The sequence below is a fragment of the Oncorhynchus clarkii genome, chromosome 6 (assembly GCF_045791955.1).
Source record: "Oncorhynchus clarkii lewisi isolate Uvic-CL-2024 chromosome 6, UVic_Ocla_1.0, whole genome shotgun sequence".
NCBI classification, from domain to species: Eukaryota; Metazoa; Chordata; class Actinopteri; order Salmoniformes; family Salmonidae; genus Oncorhynchus; species Oncorhynchus clarkii.
In genome coordinates this window covers 26,116,173-26,134,466 of record NC_092152.1, presented here as the reverse complement: position 1 = coordinate 26,134,466, position 18,294 = coordinate 26,116,173, and the positions used below count along the sequence as shown (strand labels likewise).

The 18,294-nt window shown below is 39.9% G+C and overlaps 1 protein-coding gene across 3 annotated transcripts in view; it reads left to right on the top strand.

Moving 5' to 3' along the window:
• Positions 1–17,682, top strand: part of LOC139412000 (pre-B-cell leukemia transcription factor 3) — an 85,292-nt gene extending 67,610 nt beyond the window's left edge. The window contains exons 5-10 of one of the 3 annotated variants that reach the window (XM_071158776.1): positions 1,096–1,231; positions 2,145–2,174; positions 8,178–8,343; positions 8,948–9,025; positions 11,056–11,145; positions 16,178–17,682. In XM_071158776.1, the coding sequence (XP_071014877.1) occupies positions 1,096–1,231; positions 2,145–2,174; positions 8,178–8,343; positions 8,948–9,025; positions 11,056–11,102 (457 nt within the window). In that variant the 3' untranslated portion in view covers positions 11,103–11,145; positions 16,178–17,682. The remainder of the gene's footprint in view (positions 1–1,095; positions 1,232–2,144; positions 2,175–8,177; positions 8,344–8,947; positions 9,026–11,055; positions 11,146–16,177) is intronic. The other 2 variants (XM_071158777.1, XM_071158778.1) reach the window with 2 other exon arrangements.
• Positions 17,683–18,294: the final 612 nt, after the last annotated feature.

The window sequence follows — 18,294 nt, the reverse complement described above, 5'->3', positions numbered from 1 at the left end:
CAGTAGGAAGACACTCAGAGACAGAACTATATGGAGACATATGATCGTAATAACAACACTTCCTATAAAATGTACTTCTATATCTGCGAAAAACGAATCAACAACATACAGCTCCAAACAGTACACTGCAAATATTCATAGATGATCTTGCCATAAAGCGCACGTGTTACGTGTTATAGCCACCTTTCAAGATAATCATCCGCTATCACCTGAAAGCATTTTAGATTAAATGAAGTGGGAACAAAGTCATATGTAATCAGCAGGTGTTCTGGATTACTGTAATCACAAACCGTTTGTGGAGTGGAGCTCTAAGGAGAGTGGGAGGAAGCAGAAACCAAGCAGAAGCACATTTGCTGCCCATTGCTTGTGTGAAGTGCAGTAAACAAGGCAAAATAAGCAGCAAATGCTAAATAACATGATAAGTAGTTCCCTGGGGGGTAGAAGGGGACCCAGATCTAGTTAGAGTTGGTTTGTTCCCACTGGAGTTCCCTGTTGTGGAGTGGAGCTCTAAGGAGAGTGGGAGGAAGCAGAAACCAAGCAGATGCACAGTTGCTGCCCATTTGCTTGTGTGAAGTGTATTAAACAAGGTAAAATAAGCAGCAAATACTCAATAACATGATAAGTAGTGCCCTGGGGGGGTAAAGAAGACCCAGATCTAGTTAGAGAGGATTTGTTCCCACTGGAGTTCCCTGGGGCTGTGGCATTCCAGGAACAATGCTTAGCTGGGCATGTCTTGATTTCTATAATGTTACAAGATGCAACTGGGCCTAGCACTCCATCACCAAGCCTGTCCATCTGCTGTGCTAAACACTACACATTACATGCTTGGCCTGGAGATCAGAGACCAACAGACCAAATTAAGCAATGTATGTGTTTGTGTGTTTCTGTGTGTGTTGTGTGTGTTTGCGGGTTTAGCGGTTGGAGGATGGTGCTGAAAGGAGGACACAATATTCCGCTCCTGAGACCCCCATTCCTCATTATTTTCACCATTTATGTGAGATTGATTGTGCTATTTGTCCGATCCAAATGGATGAGTTAATGCTGGTTTCGCTAATGAGCTTCCTTGGCCTTTCTCTCATTTTGTTCACTATTCAGGCGGAAAAGGAGAAACTTCAGCAAGCAGGCGACGGAAATCTTGAACGAGTATTTCTACTCGCACCTCAGCAACCCATATCCCAGTGAAGAAGCCAAAGAGGAGTTGGCCAAAAAGTGCAGCATTACAGTATCCCAGGTGGGTGCAGCTTCCTTATCTCAGACGCAGTGGCTGGTGGGTATTCAGGGGAGAAAAGGCAGTATACGAGGCCCCTGGCTGCAACTCAAGACCATTCTGGAAGGACGGCTAGGCCACACTATCAGAGAACAATGTCCTTATCTTACCTTGACATTGAGCCTAATGACACCCCAGCTAGGGCAGGTTCAGCCTATCACAGCAGTGGCCACGGGGAGGGGAGGTCAGCGTCCTAATATTGGCCGCAATCAGAGGCCTACAGTGGGTAAGCCCTCCATATATGTCCTCTCTGGGCCTGTTAGTCCTCCATATATGTCCTCTCTGGGCCTGTTAGTCCTGCATAGATGTCCACTCTGGGCCTGTTAGTCCTCCATAGATGTCCACTCTGGGTCTCCTGCCATTTTCTTTGTCATTCTCTCTGTCTGCTCAATCAGTCCAGGTGGCTGGATGTCAACCTGTATAGGTTATCCAGTTAATCCATATGATGTTTAAGGTACACGTGAAGTCACAGTGCTCAGGCTTAGACTTGTACATGCAAACGACACTGCTTCACCCAATAAACATTTAGCTTTTTACAAACAATTTATGTGACTTTCCCACTTGACCTTTTATCTAATAGATGGGTTAACCTGAAGGCAATATAATCTCTCACACCCAACCCCCACACCCAAACCAATTCAGCATTGTTCTCCTCCTTCACTCTGTTCTGCTACTATTGTTAAACTTTGGATAATTTAGATTTGTGTATTCTAGTTCAGATGTTAATCCATGGTTGTTCCAATTTGAGAATTACCTATACAATAAACACTGATTTGCAATGTTCTCTCTTGTCTGTGGGGAGGGGGTGTGGAGGGGTATATTGAGTGTAGTCATGCAGAGTCAGATACTGTAAAAGCCCATTCTTTTTTGCCTTCAGGGGGTGGGAAGCACCATCACAGTATCACAGGTATGTCATGACTTCTCCTGATCCACTGTTGTTGTTTTCATTCTTTTGTATATTTTCTTGGTTTCTGTATGTGCACCTTCACAGTCTACCACTGTACACAGATCCCCTTCCTCACACAAATGGACTGATATCCTGGCATTCAAAATCAGTCTGATGCTATTTTAATGTAGGCGTACCATGCTTACAGCTTTACTGTAAGTTTGGCACCAAGCAAGTTCAACTGTGATACATAGAATGTGTGTTATTTTGCTGTTGAATATCACACAATATTGCGTGAGCAAATCATATGCCAAGACTAGGTATCATACAACATTTTCATTGTATTTTCAGCGCACTTTTGATCATTCTTTATGATTGCTAAATACCATTTAAAGACAACAACCATACCACCACATTATATGTTGGTTTTGATGTCTCATGTCATATAATTTTACTTTTTTGTTATTTATATAACACAAATCATTTGTTTTCTACACAGTATGCATTTTTTGTTAGTTGTAGATCGTCTGCTAGTTATGTCCTTCTTGGTTTTAGAACATGCAGCGTGTGTCTAATGTTCTGCTTTCTGCCAGTGTGGTTCATGTTAGTTGAAGGAGTGGGCATTGACCCTCACAAGTGGAACAGTTCTCTGTTCTGAGTGCTTGACTTAACAGGGCACTGTAGGAGTTCCCAGGAGGACAAATCAGTCCAGAAATAAGAGGCCTTTTAAGAATTCACTTGAACTCATCTCAAGCCCCATTAGCAGGGTTCTCCTTGACAACCCTAGTCCACTGCAGCCACTCCTATTGACTACTTTGTAGTGCTTTGGCTCAGTCTTAGTAAGTTAGACTATGTCAAGTCCTCTCTGAGTTTGTTGTCTTACCCATGCATAGGAGAGCCTGGTGAAGTCAGAAGAGTTACTCCAGAGAATGGGCAGTAATGGCGTGTTTGGGTATTTCCAGATACTCTCAAAATCAATGGTGAGGTTTGTTCACTAAGGAAGGCATTATGTACAGTATTACAGTACCTTTGTATACTTCCTTATAGAACTTTCTTTCATATATACTACAGTGACTGTAGTATAAATATGTGAATCAATAAGCATTTGATATCAGTCTGATGGTTATCACAGATGTCTAGGTGGAATCTACTGCTTTGATTTATGGATTGACTAAGTAGGTTTAGGTGGACATTACACAATGCCAATATTGTTCTTTGACTAGAGGGAACTGAGTGTGTGTTTCATTGCATGAGCATATACTGAACAAAACTATAAATGCAACATGCAACGTGTTGGTCCCATGTTTCATGAGCTGAAATAATAGATCCCAGAAATGTTCCATACTCACAAAAAGGTTATTGCTCAAAAATGTTGTGCTCAAATGTGTTTACATCCCTGTTAGTGAGCCTTTCTACTTTGTCCAGATAATCTACCTGACAGGTGTAGCATATCAAGAAGCTGATTAAACAGAGTGATCATTATACAGATGCATCTTGACAGTACGTGTTCCATTTGTATTTTTGTTCAGTATAATTTGAGCCAGTTTGCTACAGCAGGAAAATAATCCTGCATCAACAGGAAATGTGAATTATTATTTGTATTATAATTCATGGACATTTTTTGTAGTGGTTGATAAATCTTTCCTTAGGGAAAATCAAATCTGACATTTTAAAGTGGATATTACAAACTTTAGACGCATTTTAAAACCTTGAATACTCGACAAGTTTGCATGTCCTGATCTGCAGGAAAATCCTCAGCACCAAAATAGTGTTAAAGTTAAGATCCTACATCTGTAATTCTGTTGTTCAAGATATTACCTCAGTTCATGAAGCAATGGCCCTCTAAATTCAGGATGCAGTCTTACTCTATTATTTCACTCTGTCAGTATGCATGTGTGACAATAAAGGTGTGGGATTGGACAGTGGTTTCTGTCAGTGTTTATGGATGTGTCAGGGGCCATAATTGATATAATCTCCAGACAATGCTGCTGTGAGGGGGCACTCTGCTCCCAGGGCACAGACAGGGACAGGCAGCCCTCTAAACGAACAAAAGAGAGAGAGAAAGCTCAGAACACAGGGCCGATTCAGCACCACAATCTGTGTTTACCAATTTCAGAGCTCACAGTCTTCACACTTATCAATATTTCAGGTCATTATATATTTAGGCGAGGGATGCCTTGGGTTAAGGTGTTAAGTATTCATGTTCTCTGTTCTATTATTGATAATATTAGCAGCATGATGGCCACTGAAACCACCTTCGTCTGTGTAATTAAGACCCATGTTTTAGGTTTCGTTAAAGAGTCTCCCGAAGAAGACCTTATGAATCCAGTGGTATTGAGATCTTGGAAAGATCATCTATTCCCTTTCAATGACAAGAGCAGTGTATTGACCCGGAGTGGGGTAGAAATGTTAGTGAATTATTAACTACTGTTACATGCCCCCTCTACTGGGTCACTGAGAACAAACCCTGGTGTCGTGTTCTTGCAAGGAGTCTGCATGACCATTATACAATCGCTCCTTTTGATGCAGCTGCTGAGGTCAGGTAATTCAGTCTTTCAACTTGGCTCCCACTACACAGGGAAGTCAATTGAATGCACAGTCTGTCACAAGATAAAAGGGAATTAGTTCTGTGGATTGGGTTGTGGTCCCTACCGTACGGTGCCTGCATTTACACAATGTTTAGCTCAACTGTGAATCACCAAAGCCAGAGTTGAGTGGGCAGGAGAAAAATGTGTGTGACCAGGGGAAGTGGTCCCTTAATACCCAGGGTAGAGGATGCTAACACTGCTGAGGCTGTGCAATCTAACAACACCGTACAGTGGTTAAACACAGTCATAACAACTTGTCCTGAATAATAGAATAACACTGACCAGGTCTTCACAAACTGATTTCAATAGAATATAATAGAATTTCCCCATGATCTGTCAAAAGCAATTCTGTTTTTGAATTGATTGTAATACTTTTATATTTCAAGCATTCATGTAACACAATGTTGAATACTGGAGAGTTCATTATTTATATCAATAATCAGAAGCAAATATATTTGAGAACTTTTTTTTCCAGTAGAACTATAGTCCCAGTAGAACTACAGCCCCAGTAGAACTATAACCCCAGTAGAACTATAGTCCCAGTAGAACTATAGTCCCAGTAGAACTATAACTCCAGTAGAACTATAGTCCCAGTAGAACTATAGTCCCAGTAGAACTATAGTCCCAGTAGAACTATAACCCCAGTAGAACTATAGCAGCAGTAGAACTATAACCCCAGTAGAACTATAGTCCCAGTAGAACTATAGTCCCAGTAGAACTATAGTCCCAGTAGAACTATAGTCCCAGTAGAACTATAACCCCAGTAGAACTATAGTCCCAGTAGAACTATAACCCCAGTAGAACTATAACTCCAGTAGAACTATAGCCCCAGTAGAACTACAGCCCCAGTAGAACTACAGCCCCAGTAGAACTACAGCCCCAGTAGAACTATAACCCCAGTAGAACTATAACCCCAGTAGAACTATAGCCCCAGTAGAACTACAGCCCCAGTAGAACTACAGCCCCAGTAGAACTACAGCCCCAGTAGAAATATAGCCCCAGTAGAACTACAGCCCCAGTAGAACTATAGCCCCAGTAGAACTACAGCCCCAGTAGAACTATAGCCCCAGTAGAACTATAGCCCCAGTAGAACTACAGCCCCAGTAGAACTATAGCCCCAGTAGAACTACAGCCCCAGTAGAACTATAGCCCCAGTAGAACTACAGCCCCAGTAGAACTATAGCAAAACCAAAACCAGTGATAGTCACCATGGTGATTACCATTATAACCATTTTTCAAAGGCCTCTCATATATTGCTAATCCAAGCTCATTGTCATTATCATTGTGTTTATTATGCACTATAATGCCATGTAGATGGGATTCATAAAAGTGTCTGGCTGTGGTGTGGCTAGGTAGTTTTCATTATGTTGTGGCCCTTGTGTTAAAACAGCGCTGCTGATAAGTGACTTCTTTATGATGCGCTGTGAGGCCCATAGATGCCATTGAAGCAGACAGGTACGGCCTCGGTCCTCCATGTGATTTCATAAAGAATCGATTAAAGGTTGCTACAGCCATTACCCAGCAGCACACACACACACACATAGGCAGACAGACAGGCAGCTCAACTCAGTCGTTACTATTAGATGAAACAGGCCAGAGGCTTTAGAGAGCTGTCTGGAGGCTTCTTTTTACCTATGCTTTGTTTTAGCTCTCTTAAACGTTAGCCCAAGTACTGTACCGCAGAATCATTACTGATATTAAAGGCATTATAGTTCTACATTTTCTAAAATATAACAATGCCATTGTATTTGTCTTAAAGTGATTTCTCAAAGCATGGTAATGTGTTTTTATTTCCTGTTAAATATATACAGTAATATATATATATATATATATATATATATAAATAAAACCATATATATATAAATGCATAAAAGTGCATAAAAACCCCTCTCTGAGTGGTATCATTATTGGGATATTACTGTGTGTATATATATATATATATATATATATATACACACACACATATATATATATATATATATATATATATATATATATATTCACAGTAATATCCCAATAATGATACCACTCAGAGAGGGGTTTTTATGCTCTGCAGTGCTGTGATCTGGCTCAAAGGTTGAGACTGCCTGCATCCTCACTGCCCTTAACAGCCACTGTAAGCAGGTTAAGTAAAAAGGATGATGGCTAGGGCTTTCATTGCTTCCAATTAAACCTTGCTTGTTAGTTTAACCTCTAGGTAAACACATTAAACAATTGATGTCAAGGAAACCCTGCCAACAGTGGCTTCGCCTGAATGGTCATTCATTTTAATTGCCTAGATATTAAAGATTTAGAAGCACAGAGACATGCAGGATAGAAACGATCTGATGTCATGCAAGTTGGTTTGCGCATGCTGCAGCATTGGCGGGTTGCTGGAGATATTAAAATGTAAGCGCAGGGGTGGAAATGAAATAAAGCTTCATTAGGGGCAGATGCTCTTTGGCTGGTCCGGCAGAAGGCTGCAGGAGCTGAGGGGAGCCATAGCACGGCGACAAGCCACTCTAATTTATAGGCCTATTAAAACACAACCCTAATCTCTTTATTATTCCACTCTTATTGCAGAGCCAGCCCTCACAACCTGGAACGTTTATTCATTTATTTTATTTTTTTCTACCATGAGGTTGGAACGATTTATTTCTGCCACTGTGCTGTAATACTGTAGAATTAGTCATAATGATATAATACAAATATAAGCATTTAGAAATAGTAATATAGGAACTGCACTTTTTAATTATAGAAGCTACACTTTTTACAGATTTTAATGTTAGCATGTATTGTTGTTAAAGTGATAGCTAAACTGTGATGATAGAGTTTCAATGAATAGAGACACAGCAAACATTTTGCCCTGAGATTGTATTTCATATGGACACAAAAGTTCCTCATGAACGTTGTGTTGTAGGCCTCACTGTAACTCGTTGACCTCACCATAGCACCACAATGCCTGCGTCCTGTATTATGCAGCCTGGCTGACTGAATGTGCAGTGGCCAGACATGGGTTTGATGCTCTGCACTGGTGGACTAAGAAATCCTCTTCATTAATATTCATCTGTGTATCTGTTAAGCAACTTCTACCACCAGTGCAGTAGCAAACAACTCTACACATAACATGTCAGAACTTATTTCCTTAGGCCTGGCAATGTAATACAATCTGAGAAATGTTCAGTGTGTGTTGTGGGAGAGAAGCAGCCCCTTGTGTGTTGGTTTTGTCAAGAGACAAACAGAGAGCATGTCATGCTCCTTTCTATGATAACGCACAAGTGATTCCTGATTATTGCTTAATTAGCCTGCATACCCAGTGGACATTACTGCAGGGGCTGGGAATTGAGTACTTGATGGACCCAAACGTGACATCTTGAAACAATCACACTGCTCAGTGCACAGTGCCTTGGCTGCTTGACGTCTGACACCTCGGCTCTCCCTCTGCTCTCTCCCCCAGGTATCCAACTGGTTCGGCAACAAGAGAATCCGGTACAAGAAGAACATAGGCAAGTTCCAGGAAGAAGCTAACCTGTACGCTGCTAAGACTGCAGTAACAGCAGCGCATGCAGTGGCCGCCGCAGTGCAGAACAGCCAGACCAACTCCCCTACCACACCCAACTCCGGTAGGCACCCCTGTGCAGGCCCTAACTCTGCCATCCACCCCCAGCCCTCAGACCCCAGCCCCCCATGCTCAACCCCCACTCACGCACCATTCACACAGGCAGGAGTGACAGGCACTGCTCCCAGCCTTGGGATCACAGAGTCTCCTGTCTTTGATACAGTCGATGCCAAATAAGACAAGAAAACTCATGCATAAAGAGTGCATTCTTGGTTTGTGAACCCGAGAACAGATGTGTATCTGACAAAAAGACAATTCAAAATGATGTCACTGAGGTTTTGTTTTCCCTTGACTTTTCCTCAGCCCCCCCTCTAATTTGTCAAACTGTAGCTCCACTGTATGGTAGTGCATTTTATTCTAAGAGAGATTGAAAATAATAGCTGGGAGCAGTTAGAGTAGACTGTATAGGTTACACCAATGTGAAATAACAACAGCAATGCACACAATTGTTAATGAATAATGGGACTCACAAATGACAGTACAAAGACATCCAACACAATGTATAGTCCAGGAGAATGACTGTGATTTTGGACTTGGCTGACCTGACAAGGGGATGTGATCTGGTAAGCGATAGCTATTTGAAGTGGTCCCCTTTTTCTTGCACCCAGGATTCCAGATGAAAGATGAAGAATTTCAGCTGGACTCTGCAGAGAGCAAAAACACTCTTTTAACCAACATGTTTACTGGTACTGCTCTTTTCATAAGCTTCTTATTGTCCTTGTCATTGGTATATGATATTTCCCCACTAACAGTAGATAGGAAGTTAGGGATGTGGAAAAAATTGGGAGCTTAAAGCGATCAGCCACATGTTGGATCACTGTTTGTTTCATGTGATTTTTATTCAATTTGTTTTGCCTCCTTTTTTTGTGGACAATCTGAATACCCTCCTCAGAATTATGACATGACCACTATCCTCTCCTTTATCATGTGTTTCCTTGCTTCCCTTCCTTTTGTAGTTGCTTGCTTTTTGGGAATCTAGTAACTGAGTGTAGTAGTGGGTGTTGTGTATGTACAGTAGAGTGTGTTTGTGTCTCTCTGTGTGCTTGTGTGTGTGTGTTTAGTTAGTATGTACTCTTTCCTCGTAGCCCTCTATATAGTTATTCAGCTACTTACATCTTCCCTTTCCAGGTTCTTCAGGTTCTTTTAACCTCCCAAACTCTGGGGACATGTTCTTGAGCATGCAGTCTCTGAATGGGGATTCTTACCAAGGGGCACAAGTCGGAGCCAATGTGCAGTCACAGGTAGGAGCCACAAACAGGGACAGGTCTTATGTGCAAATGCACAGAGCCGTCCCGGTTTTGCCTGTGTGCTGAGCCGTCCACAGTGCAGTCTTGAAGTACAGTAACTAAGACATGCTTCCCACATTGGGCCAGCTCAGATTCCCCGTGTCACAGTTTCTACTGTAAAAGTGACAATGTGGGCTCCATTGTCTATTTTCAGAACATTGAAAGTGTTTACTGACTGTAATTCGCTTTGGATGGAATATTCTGGCTTACCTAAAAATATCCCACCCCATTGCTATCAACAATTATTTCTAAAATGCTCCAGAAAATGTATTTATTTAATCTCTGTAACTGACTAGATTGAAGAGTCCCATTTTGTGAATGCATTTGGCTTTGACTTGAGCTCATGGGTTGGTGTTGGGTTCTATTGTATTGTATTCTCCCTACAGTCCTGTCTTGTATTCTTTCCTGTCTTTGTCTCATTTTGGTTGTGTTGCATTTTGTTGCTGTTGTTGTCATCCATTATGTTATTTCTTCAGGTTCAGAGACAGACATAGAGAAACATTGCCAGAAGATACTGACCCTACCGTTACACTTGTTTACACTGAGCTGCATTGGGGTCGGAACACAATCATGGTTACATAAAGACACCATGGAGCCGTCGTGAGATACTGGTCGGAAAACGTACCTCAATGCAGGGATGGGATATCCCACTGTACTAAAAATGTTACCTTTATCCACACTGCTCCATATAGAAGATTGGAATACTACCAGTTTTCCCAGAAACCTGCCCTTTTTGTTCTCATTCTAGCTAGCATTAGCCACATCAGCCATTATTGAATGGCATGTGACGTTGAACAACAAAGGAGCTGATTGGCTGACACTGCCATTCCAAAATGCTAGCCAACATTGAGGATGAAAAGGGCAGTTTTCCCCGAAAAGTAGAAGCATTTCATTCTTGTCGGTGTATCAGTATGGATAAAAATCAAATTTGGAGTACAGTGGCATATCCCATCCCTGCATTGAGGTACGTTTTCCGACCAGTATCTTGCGCCGGCTCCCTGGTGTCTTAATGTAACCATGATTGTGTTCCGACCCCAATGCAGCTCAGTGTAAACAAGTGTAACGGTAGGGTCAGTATCTTCTGGCAAAGAGAAACATATCCATAAACATGTCAGATGCCCCCATCAGAACTAGAGATGAATGGTTTTGGACATAGTCGCAGGAAGTAGGGGTGCTGAGGGTGCCCCCCCCCCTCCCAACAACAGCACCACCAACCCATCTTCCAGCTGCCATGGTTTCATAAAGTGCACACACCAATCATAACATCATGGAGAGATTAGTCTGGTTAACGTGTTGTCTGTGTCTCATAGTCCCTTCCCACATGGAGTAAGATTTGTATGTTTTGAAACATGGCATTGAGCATGTGTGTTAATGTAAAACCCCATGCCATAGTGAGTTGACAGCCATGCCCACCCTCTCTCTCCCATCAGGTGGATACCCTGCGCCATGTTATCAGTCAGACGGCAGGATACAGTGAAGCTCTAGGGGGGAACACTATGTACAGTCCACACGGCTTGGATGTAAGTGTCTCTGCTTCCTCTTTCTGTAGGTACCATTCTGGAGACAGTGGTTATACCTTGAGCAGACCTTGTCCAAACTGGATCCATTCTACTGCAAACATTGGTCACAGTATGTTAGTAGTAAGCTCGGATACAGTTCACCTTGACTTGCTTCCAACTGTGTGATAAAAGTAAAAGCTTAGGCAAATGAATTGCACTCATTTATTTTCTTTCTTGACCCGTTATACATTTCCTTTTCTCAGAACAAAGTTTTGAATGTTACTAGAAAAGGTTTTATGGAAATCTAGGCTGTCAGGAACATAGTAAGAATAGATGGCTAATCTGAGCTCAGTGAGCCAGGGAAGTGAGAAACTCCATTCAGCACTGCCATAGCAAATGATTGAGCTTCTTAAAGGATGAAGCGAACATGTGACACAGGAGATCAGAGATTGTAGGTATGTTGGTACATTTTCATTGCAGGAGGATAAAAGCATAGTTTAATAAAGTACACATAGATCATAGTGCAGGTGGAATAAAATCCCCCTGTTTTTGCTTTTATAAACATCTTGTAATACCTTATGTGACTGAAACCAACATGAAATGAGTAGGCTTTTAGTTGTTTATCTATGTTTGGTTTAGCTTTTTTGAAATGCTTCAGAGACATTGCCATATCCTTATCATGATGATAAAATATGAAAGTGAGATCGCCTGCAGCCTTTTACAGACGTGAATTCCATCTTCCTTGATGAGGCCTGATATGGTGCTTTTTTGTAATACAGTGCATAATCTGAAGCCATCAGAGTAAAGATTAATTTATTTGATGAGAGAGAGAGCAAGAAAAGAGAGAAGCAGAGGGAGGATGAGAAATGGCTACTGACATATTTCCCTTAGCAATATCAGAGAGAAAATATTACCATTTGTTGTCTTTATGTTGCCATGGTTGGTACAGTGAAGGCTCAGTTATCTTCAGCTTCCCATCATGACAGCTATTGTTATTGAGAGGCATTTGAATATAATGAGTTTATATGTACAGTCTAAAATAATCATATAATAATCATAATCATATAAAATTATATAAAATACATTTTCAGTAATACAAAGAGATAAACCGAATACTTTCGACATTATGAACCTTGGTCAACCGTTTCGATGATAATTTTTTCTTCAAACTTGACAATCACTCCAGTCCCAATTCATTGTATAAAAGTTGGATACATGCAGTTGAAGTCAGAAGTTTACATACACTTACGTTGGAGTCATTAAAACTCGTTTTTCAACCACTCCACAAATTTCTTGTTAACAAACTATAGTTTTGGCAAGTAGGTTAGGACATCTACTTTGTGCATGGCACAAGTCATTTTTCCAAGAATTGTTTACAGACAGATTATTTCACTTATAATTCACTGCATCACAATTCCAGTGGGTCAGAAGTTTACATACACTAAGTTGACTGTGCCTTTAAACAGCTTGGAAAATTTAAATTTAAATTTAAAAAATGTATAAAAAAGCCAGACTACGGTTTGCAACTGCACATGGGGACAAAGATCGTACTTTTTGGAGAAATGTCCTTTGGTCTGATGAAACAAAAATAGAACTGTTTGGCCATAATGACCATCGTTATGTTTGGAGGGAAAAGGGGGAGGCTTGCAAGCCGAAGAACACCATCCCAAGCGTGAGGCACGGGGGTGGCAGCATCATGTTGTGGAGGTGCTTTGCTGCAGGAGGGACTGGTGCACTTCACAAAATAGATGGCATCATGAGGGGGGAAAATGATGTGGATATATTGAAGCAACATCTCAAGACATCAGTCAGGAAGTTAAAGCTTGGTTGCAAATGGTTCTTCCAAACGAACAATGACCCCAAGCATACTTCCAAAGTTGTTGCAAAATGGCTTAAGGACAACGTAGTCAAGGTATTGGAGTGGCCATCAGAAAGCCCTGACTTCAATCCCATAGAAAATGTGTGGGCAGAACTGAAAAAGCTTGTGCGAGCAAGGAGGCCTACAAACCTGACTCATTTACACCAGCTCTGTCTGGAGGAAAGGGCCAAAAGTCACCCAACTTATTGTGGGAAGCTTATGGAAGGCTACCCGAAACGTTTGACCCAAGTTAAAGTTAACAATTTAAAGGACAATGCTACCAAATACTAATTGAGTGTATGTAAACTTCTGACCCACTGGGAATATGATGAAAGAATTAAAAGCTGAAATGAATCATTCTCTCTGCTATTATTTCACATTCTTAAAATGAAGTGGTGATCCTAACTGACCTAAAACAGGGCATGTTTACTAGGATTAAATGTCAGGAATTGTGAAAAACTGAGTTTAAATGTATTTGGCTAAGGTGTATGTAAACTTCCGACTTCAACTGTATTTGGAAGAACATTAAAGGAGCACACTGTTTTTTGTGGTGTTTACAATGTAAGCAAGCACTCTCCTGCTAAACTATAACACAGGCCTTCATTAGTGTTCTCAGACACAGCTTGCTGTCATTTTGGTTTTGTTGAGCACCCTTTAGCCTGCAGGCCTTTAGAAGAAGTGTCAACCTCTAGCAGGCTCAACTGAAGTGTTTCACACTCTCCCACAAGGTTCTCACTTTCCTTCACTGTTTAAGCCAGAGCTCACTTAATCACCACATGAGAATATGCTCTGAAATCCAACATTAATGACAACAAGGGCACCTGCAAAAATAGGAAAAATATCCAGGCAACAAAAAAACATGCTTTGAATAATTAATTTAATGAGATGGAGAGGCCTTCTCATCCAGCAATACTCTTATTTCAATGTAGTACTGACATTGTGACAACACAGACCAGCTATAGCTATTTATTGACCTATTCCAGGCGATCTAAATCATCAAAATACTAATTCCACCAATGAGCCACATGAGTACTAGAGCTCCCAGTTTACGGTAATGCAGACAAATTGTTTTGATAATGAAGTGCATCATAGGTAAATGAGCATACGCTAACCTTTTGTTTTGTTGACGTGACGGAGGTGATCCAGCAAAGGCTAGTCCCTGCCGCGAGCCAAGCCAAGTAAGGCTGGCTCAGACTGGCTCTCTTGGAAATGGTCTGCCCTGTCACTTCCACTCACTTCAACCTCACCCAGCACCGGCCTTCCCTCTTCCTGACTGACAGAAGAATATGTAGCGACAAGCTGCTGAAATCTGATTGGACATTGATTTCAGAGTTCGCCCCCATTGGCTGAGACATAAGGCCAATTTGTTTCAATGAGTCTCATTGCTAATCCTAATATAACGCAGAGAATGCCCATTTGCTTGGCAGTTATACTATATCAAAGGAGACTATGGATGGGAGATTAAGTCAATGAATTCTAATGCATCTTTTTGCGCAATATTCCAAATACCTGTATGGCAATAATCATTTTTTTTAAATTATTTTTATGAACATTTATGTCCACTTGTTCTCATAATGTATTTTTGGTCTTGTGTCTTTTGCTCCTCTGTGCTGTGTGCACCTTCCAATTTACATCTGAGATCTGTATCTAATGACGAGATGCTCATGTTTCCACCCTAACAATGGGAGTTGTTGTGCCAAAGGCGGGAAGGCAGGTGACAAGCTTACGTCCAAAATAAGCACATAGAAACGCATTGGGCTTATTTTGGACAGATTTTAGTGAGAGTGAAACCTCTTGCTTCGCCTCTTCCTCTCTGTTTACACACACACCAAGCCACTCCCCCTGCCACTCACAACAACAAAGATGAGAGAGCACTTCTTCCTCTCTGACAAGCGGTTTCAACTCGCCATTTGCATTTGAGATTTGGTCCAACAGAATATGGACACAGAAACACATTGAGACATTTTACTGTAATAGAAAAGTTAACCTTTTTAAAGATACACTTTGTGTCTCAACTCCTCAAATTGTGAGCAGAGCAGATGCTACTAAAACACGAGTATCAATTAACATGATTGTGGAAAATGTATGCTCAGTTTGTCCTGCTAGCAGCAGTTATACTAGCTGTCTAGTTTGTGTTTTATAGATATCCAATTGACATAAAACACAATTATATAAAGAATTGGCAACTCGTTCTCATTCTGAGAAATAAGGTAGGCCACTTGATTTCAACATTTGAACAAAGTGGACAGGCTAGCATGCTAACAACAATTCAACTGTTCAAACTTGTTAACTAGCAAATAGATACAATTTTGCTCAACTTTAAATATCAAGATTATCTGTCTACTCACTGAAATGTAGGCTTGTGCTTGACTGATTGTTTATGAGACCTGTGTTCATTTTCTATCATGCCTGCTGCAAGAAGTTAGTCAAATCAAAATCAAATTAAATTGTATGTCACAAGCACCGGATACAACTGGTGTTGACTTTACCGTGAAATGTTTGCTTACGAGGAATTCCAAACTGTGTTTAAAATAATTCAAATGAAAATATATGTAACACGAATAATACAAGTGCATTTTCATAAACAGACTTGAAAGCCAGATCACTGATTATTGCCCCAAAAAATCCCAGGTTAAACTATTTTGATGAAATAATACAATTATTACTGTCGCTTTTGGTTTTTGCAATGCTTATATTTAGTCTATTGTAGGTGTCATTTCACAAGCCCTGAATTCATTCGTTTATTGCTGACTGTTTAAAATGCAGTGTATTGACATTTAATTGTACAACAGAGCTTATTTAGAAAATTGCTCATATATATCGTGAATCGCCCAAGTGTGTAAAAATGTAGCTATAATTTTTAAGCCATATCGTTCAGCCCTAAAGGTGACACCTATTTTTTATGAATTAATTAGTAAATGAGAATACGTACACACACATACTGTGTACACAATGAGAATGACTATTATACCTTATGTTTTGGTTATCTGTATTCTACTAAATATATTTTATTGTACAAAGATATCTTATTCTCCCTCACATTAAAATGTCTTGGGGAATAATAACTGGTCTTGATTACAAATAGAGGCTCCTTACAACTGCATTAGGTTGTTAACATGGACTTCTTCATTTGTAGTGAGATATTATATTACTAAGTATTTAATTGTGACCCCTTCTCTTCTGCTTCCTTCCTAGGCTAATGGGGGATGGCACGATACAACTACTCCATCTGCTGTAATCTCCCCAACAGAAGGACCTGGAAGTGTGCACTCTGATACCTCAAATTGATCTCTGTTATCGATGCATCTGATCCCCAAGCTGTAAAGCTTGAACTTTCACTGACTGACCAACCAGAGAGGATAAACAAAACTTTTTTTTCAGAACTAATTGTCTGCTGCATCTACCAGAGTCCTCAACTCCCCTCGCAATGACTTTCTACAATGTGGACACCTGATGTTTTCTTGGTAGTTCAGTGAAGTTGTCACTCAAAGTTCATCAGTCTCATGATTATAATTCACCATTGCTATAGTTATGTTTGTCATTTGAAGGGGTAAGCACGTAGTGTACAAATCAAACAAGACCCAGCTCTTTATTGTGCAACATTCATTTCAATTGACAATTGATTTAAGAAATTATCTTTCCCAAGCTGAAATTATTCCCAGTGCTGAGTGTATGACATTATGTGTTGTCATAGGTATTCTAAAACGTTTTGGTTTTGAAATGCAATATAAATACAGTATGAGTCAAATGTTTGGACACACCCACTCATTCCAGGGCTTTTCTTCCTTTTTACTATTTTCTACATTGTAGAATAATAGTGAAGACATGAAAACTATGAAATAACACATATGGAATCATGTAGTAACAAAAAAGAGTTAAACAAATATATATTTTAAATTTGAGATTCTTCAAAGTAGCCAGCCTTTGCCTTGATGACAGCTTTACCCACTCTTGGCATTCTCTCAACCAGCTTCATGAGGTAGTCACCTGGAATACATTTCGATTAACAGGTGTACCTTGATTTGTGGAATTTATTTCCTTCTTAATGCGTTTGAGCCAATCAGTTGTGTTGTGTCCAAACTTTTGACTGGTACTGTATATATTTCCTTGTTTCTTGGTATCTTTCCGTATATTGACTAACAACGTAGCGGTTCTATCACTGAATGCCAGGAGTGATGTTTGTCTGTAATGTTGTACAGCAACTAAATAACGCTCCCATTGTTAACTCTATGGCAGCTTGGGAGAGTTACTTTCAATATTAGTTTTGCTTTACAACCACCAGTTTGAAATGCGTTAGAAGTAATTGACAGTAGAAGTTCATTGACAATGCTAATGGGATAACTCGGTATTTTACAAACTTGCAACATATTTGACAGTTATCAACAACAAAAGCATAAAAAGACTGGGGTGATTGTCAAACATAGAAAAGCATGAAAGTCATGTGATATTTAAATATGTTTTTGTTTTTGCTATGGGTTGACATAGTCATGGGTCTAACCGTAAATCCAACCAGTTATAGCACTTCCTTTTGGCATTTGACAAGATACCAGTCACACAAAATATGTTGTATATAATATAGCTTAAGAGTATTTATACATCCCACGAAATCAATACACAGCTTTATTACCTCATTCAAAATCATGGAAACCAATAGATTTTCAACATTTCTATAGCTTAGAGTGCTCACTTACTACCTCTAAACAATATCACCACCATAGTTTTTGACTTTTTATTTAACATTTTTATTTAGTTGTTTTGATTATATCTTGTAATTAACTCTTTGTTTTTGTTCATGTAATCTAATGTATATTTTAATATTTTAAGAAAACAAAGTTGCTTTGTTGCAACTGTAAAAAACAAAAACAAGAACATTGATGATGTTAACAATAATATTAATACTAAGAATAGTGAAAAAATTCAGTAACATAAAAATAAGAGGGAGAGGTGCAAAATTGTTGGTTGGTGGATTTTGAGGGAGGGTTGGGAGAATGTTGGTCATACATTATCACCAAACAGTAAAACTGTTGTAAATACTGAAGAACATTTTGAATGTTTCTCATCTTGTTACTAATTCACGCAAAAAAACATAACAACTAATGCATAGAGGTTTCAGTATTCTGAACTGTACATTTCAAGCTCTGTTTGACGGGGTTCAAACTTTCTTTGTCTTTTTTGTATTGTATGTGATTCTGAAACAGAAAAGTCATGACAAATGATTTGTGGCAGTGATTCTAATGTATTACAAATGTTTAGTGTTTCTTTCTAACCAGACTACACCCTGGACTGAAAAGTCTTCCTTGTGGTAGTTGTGT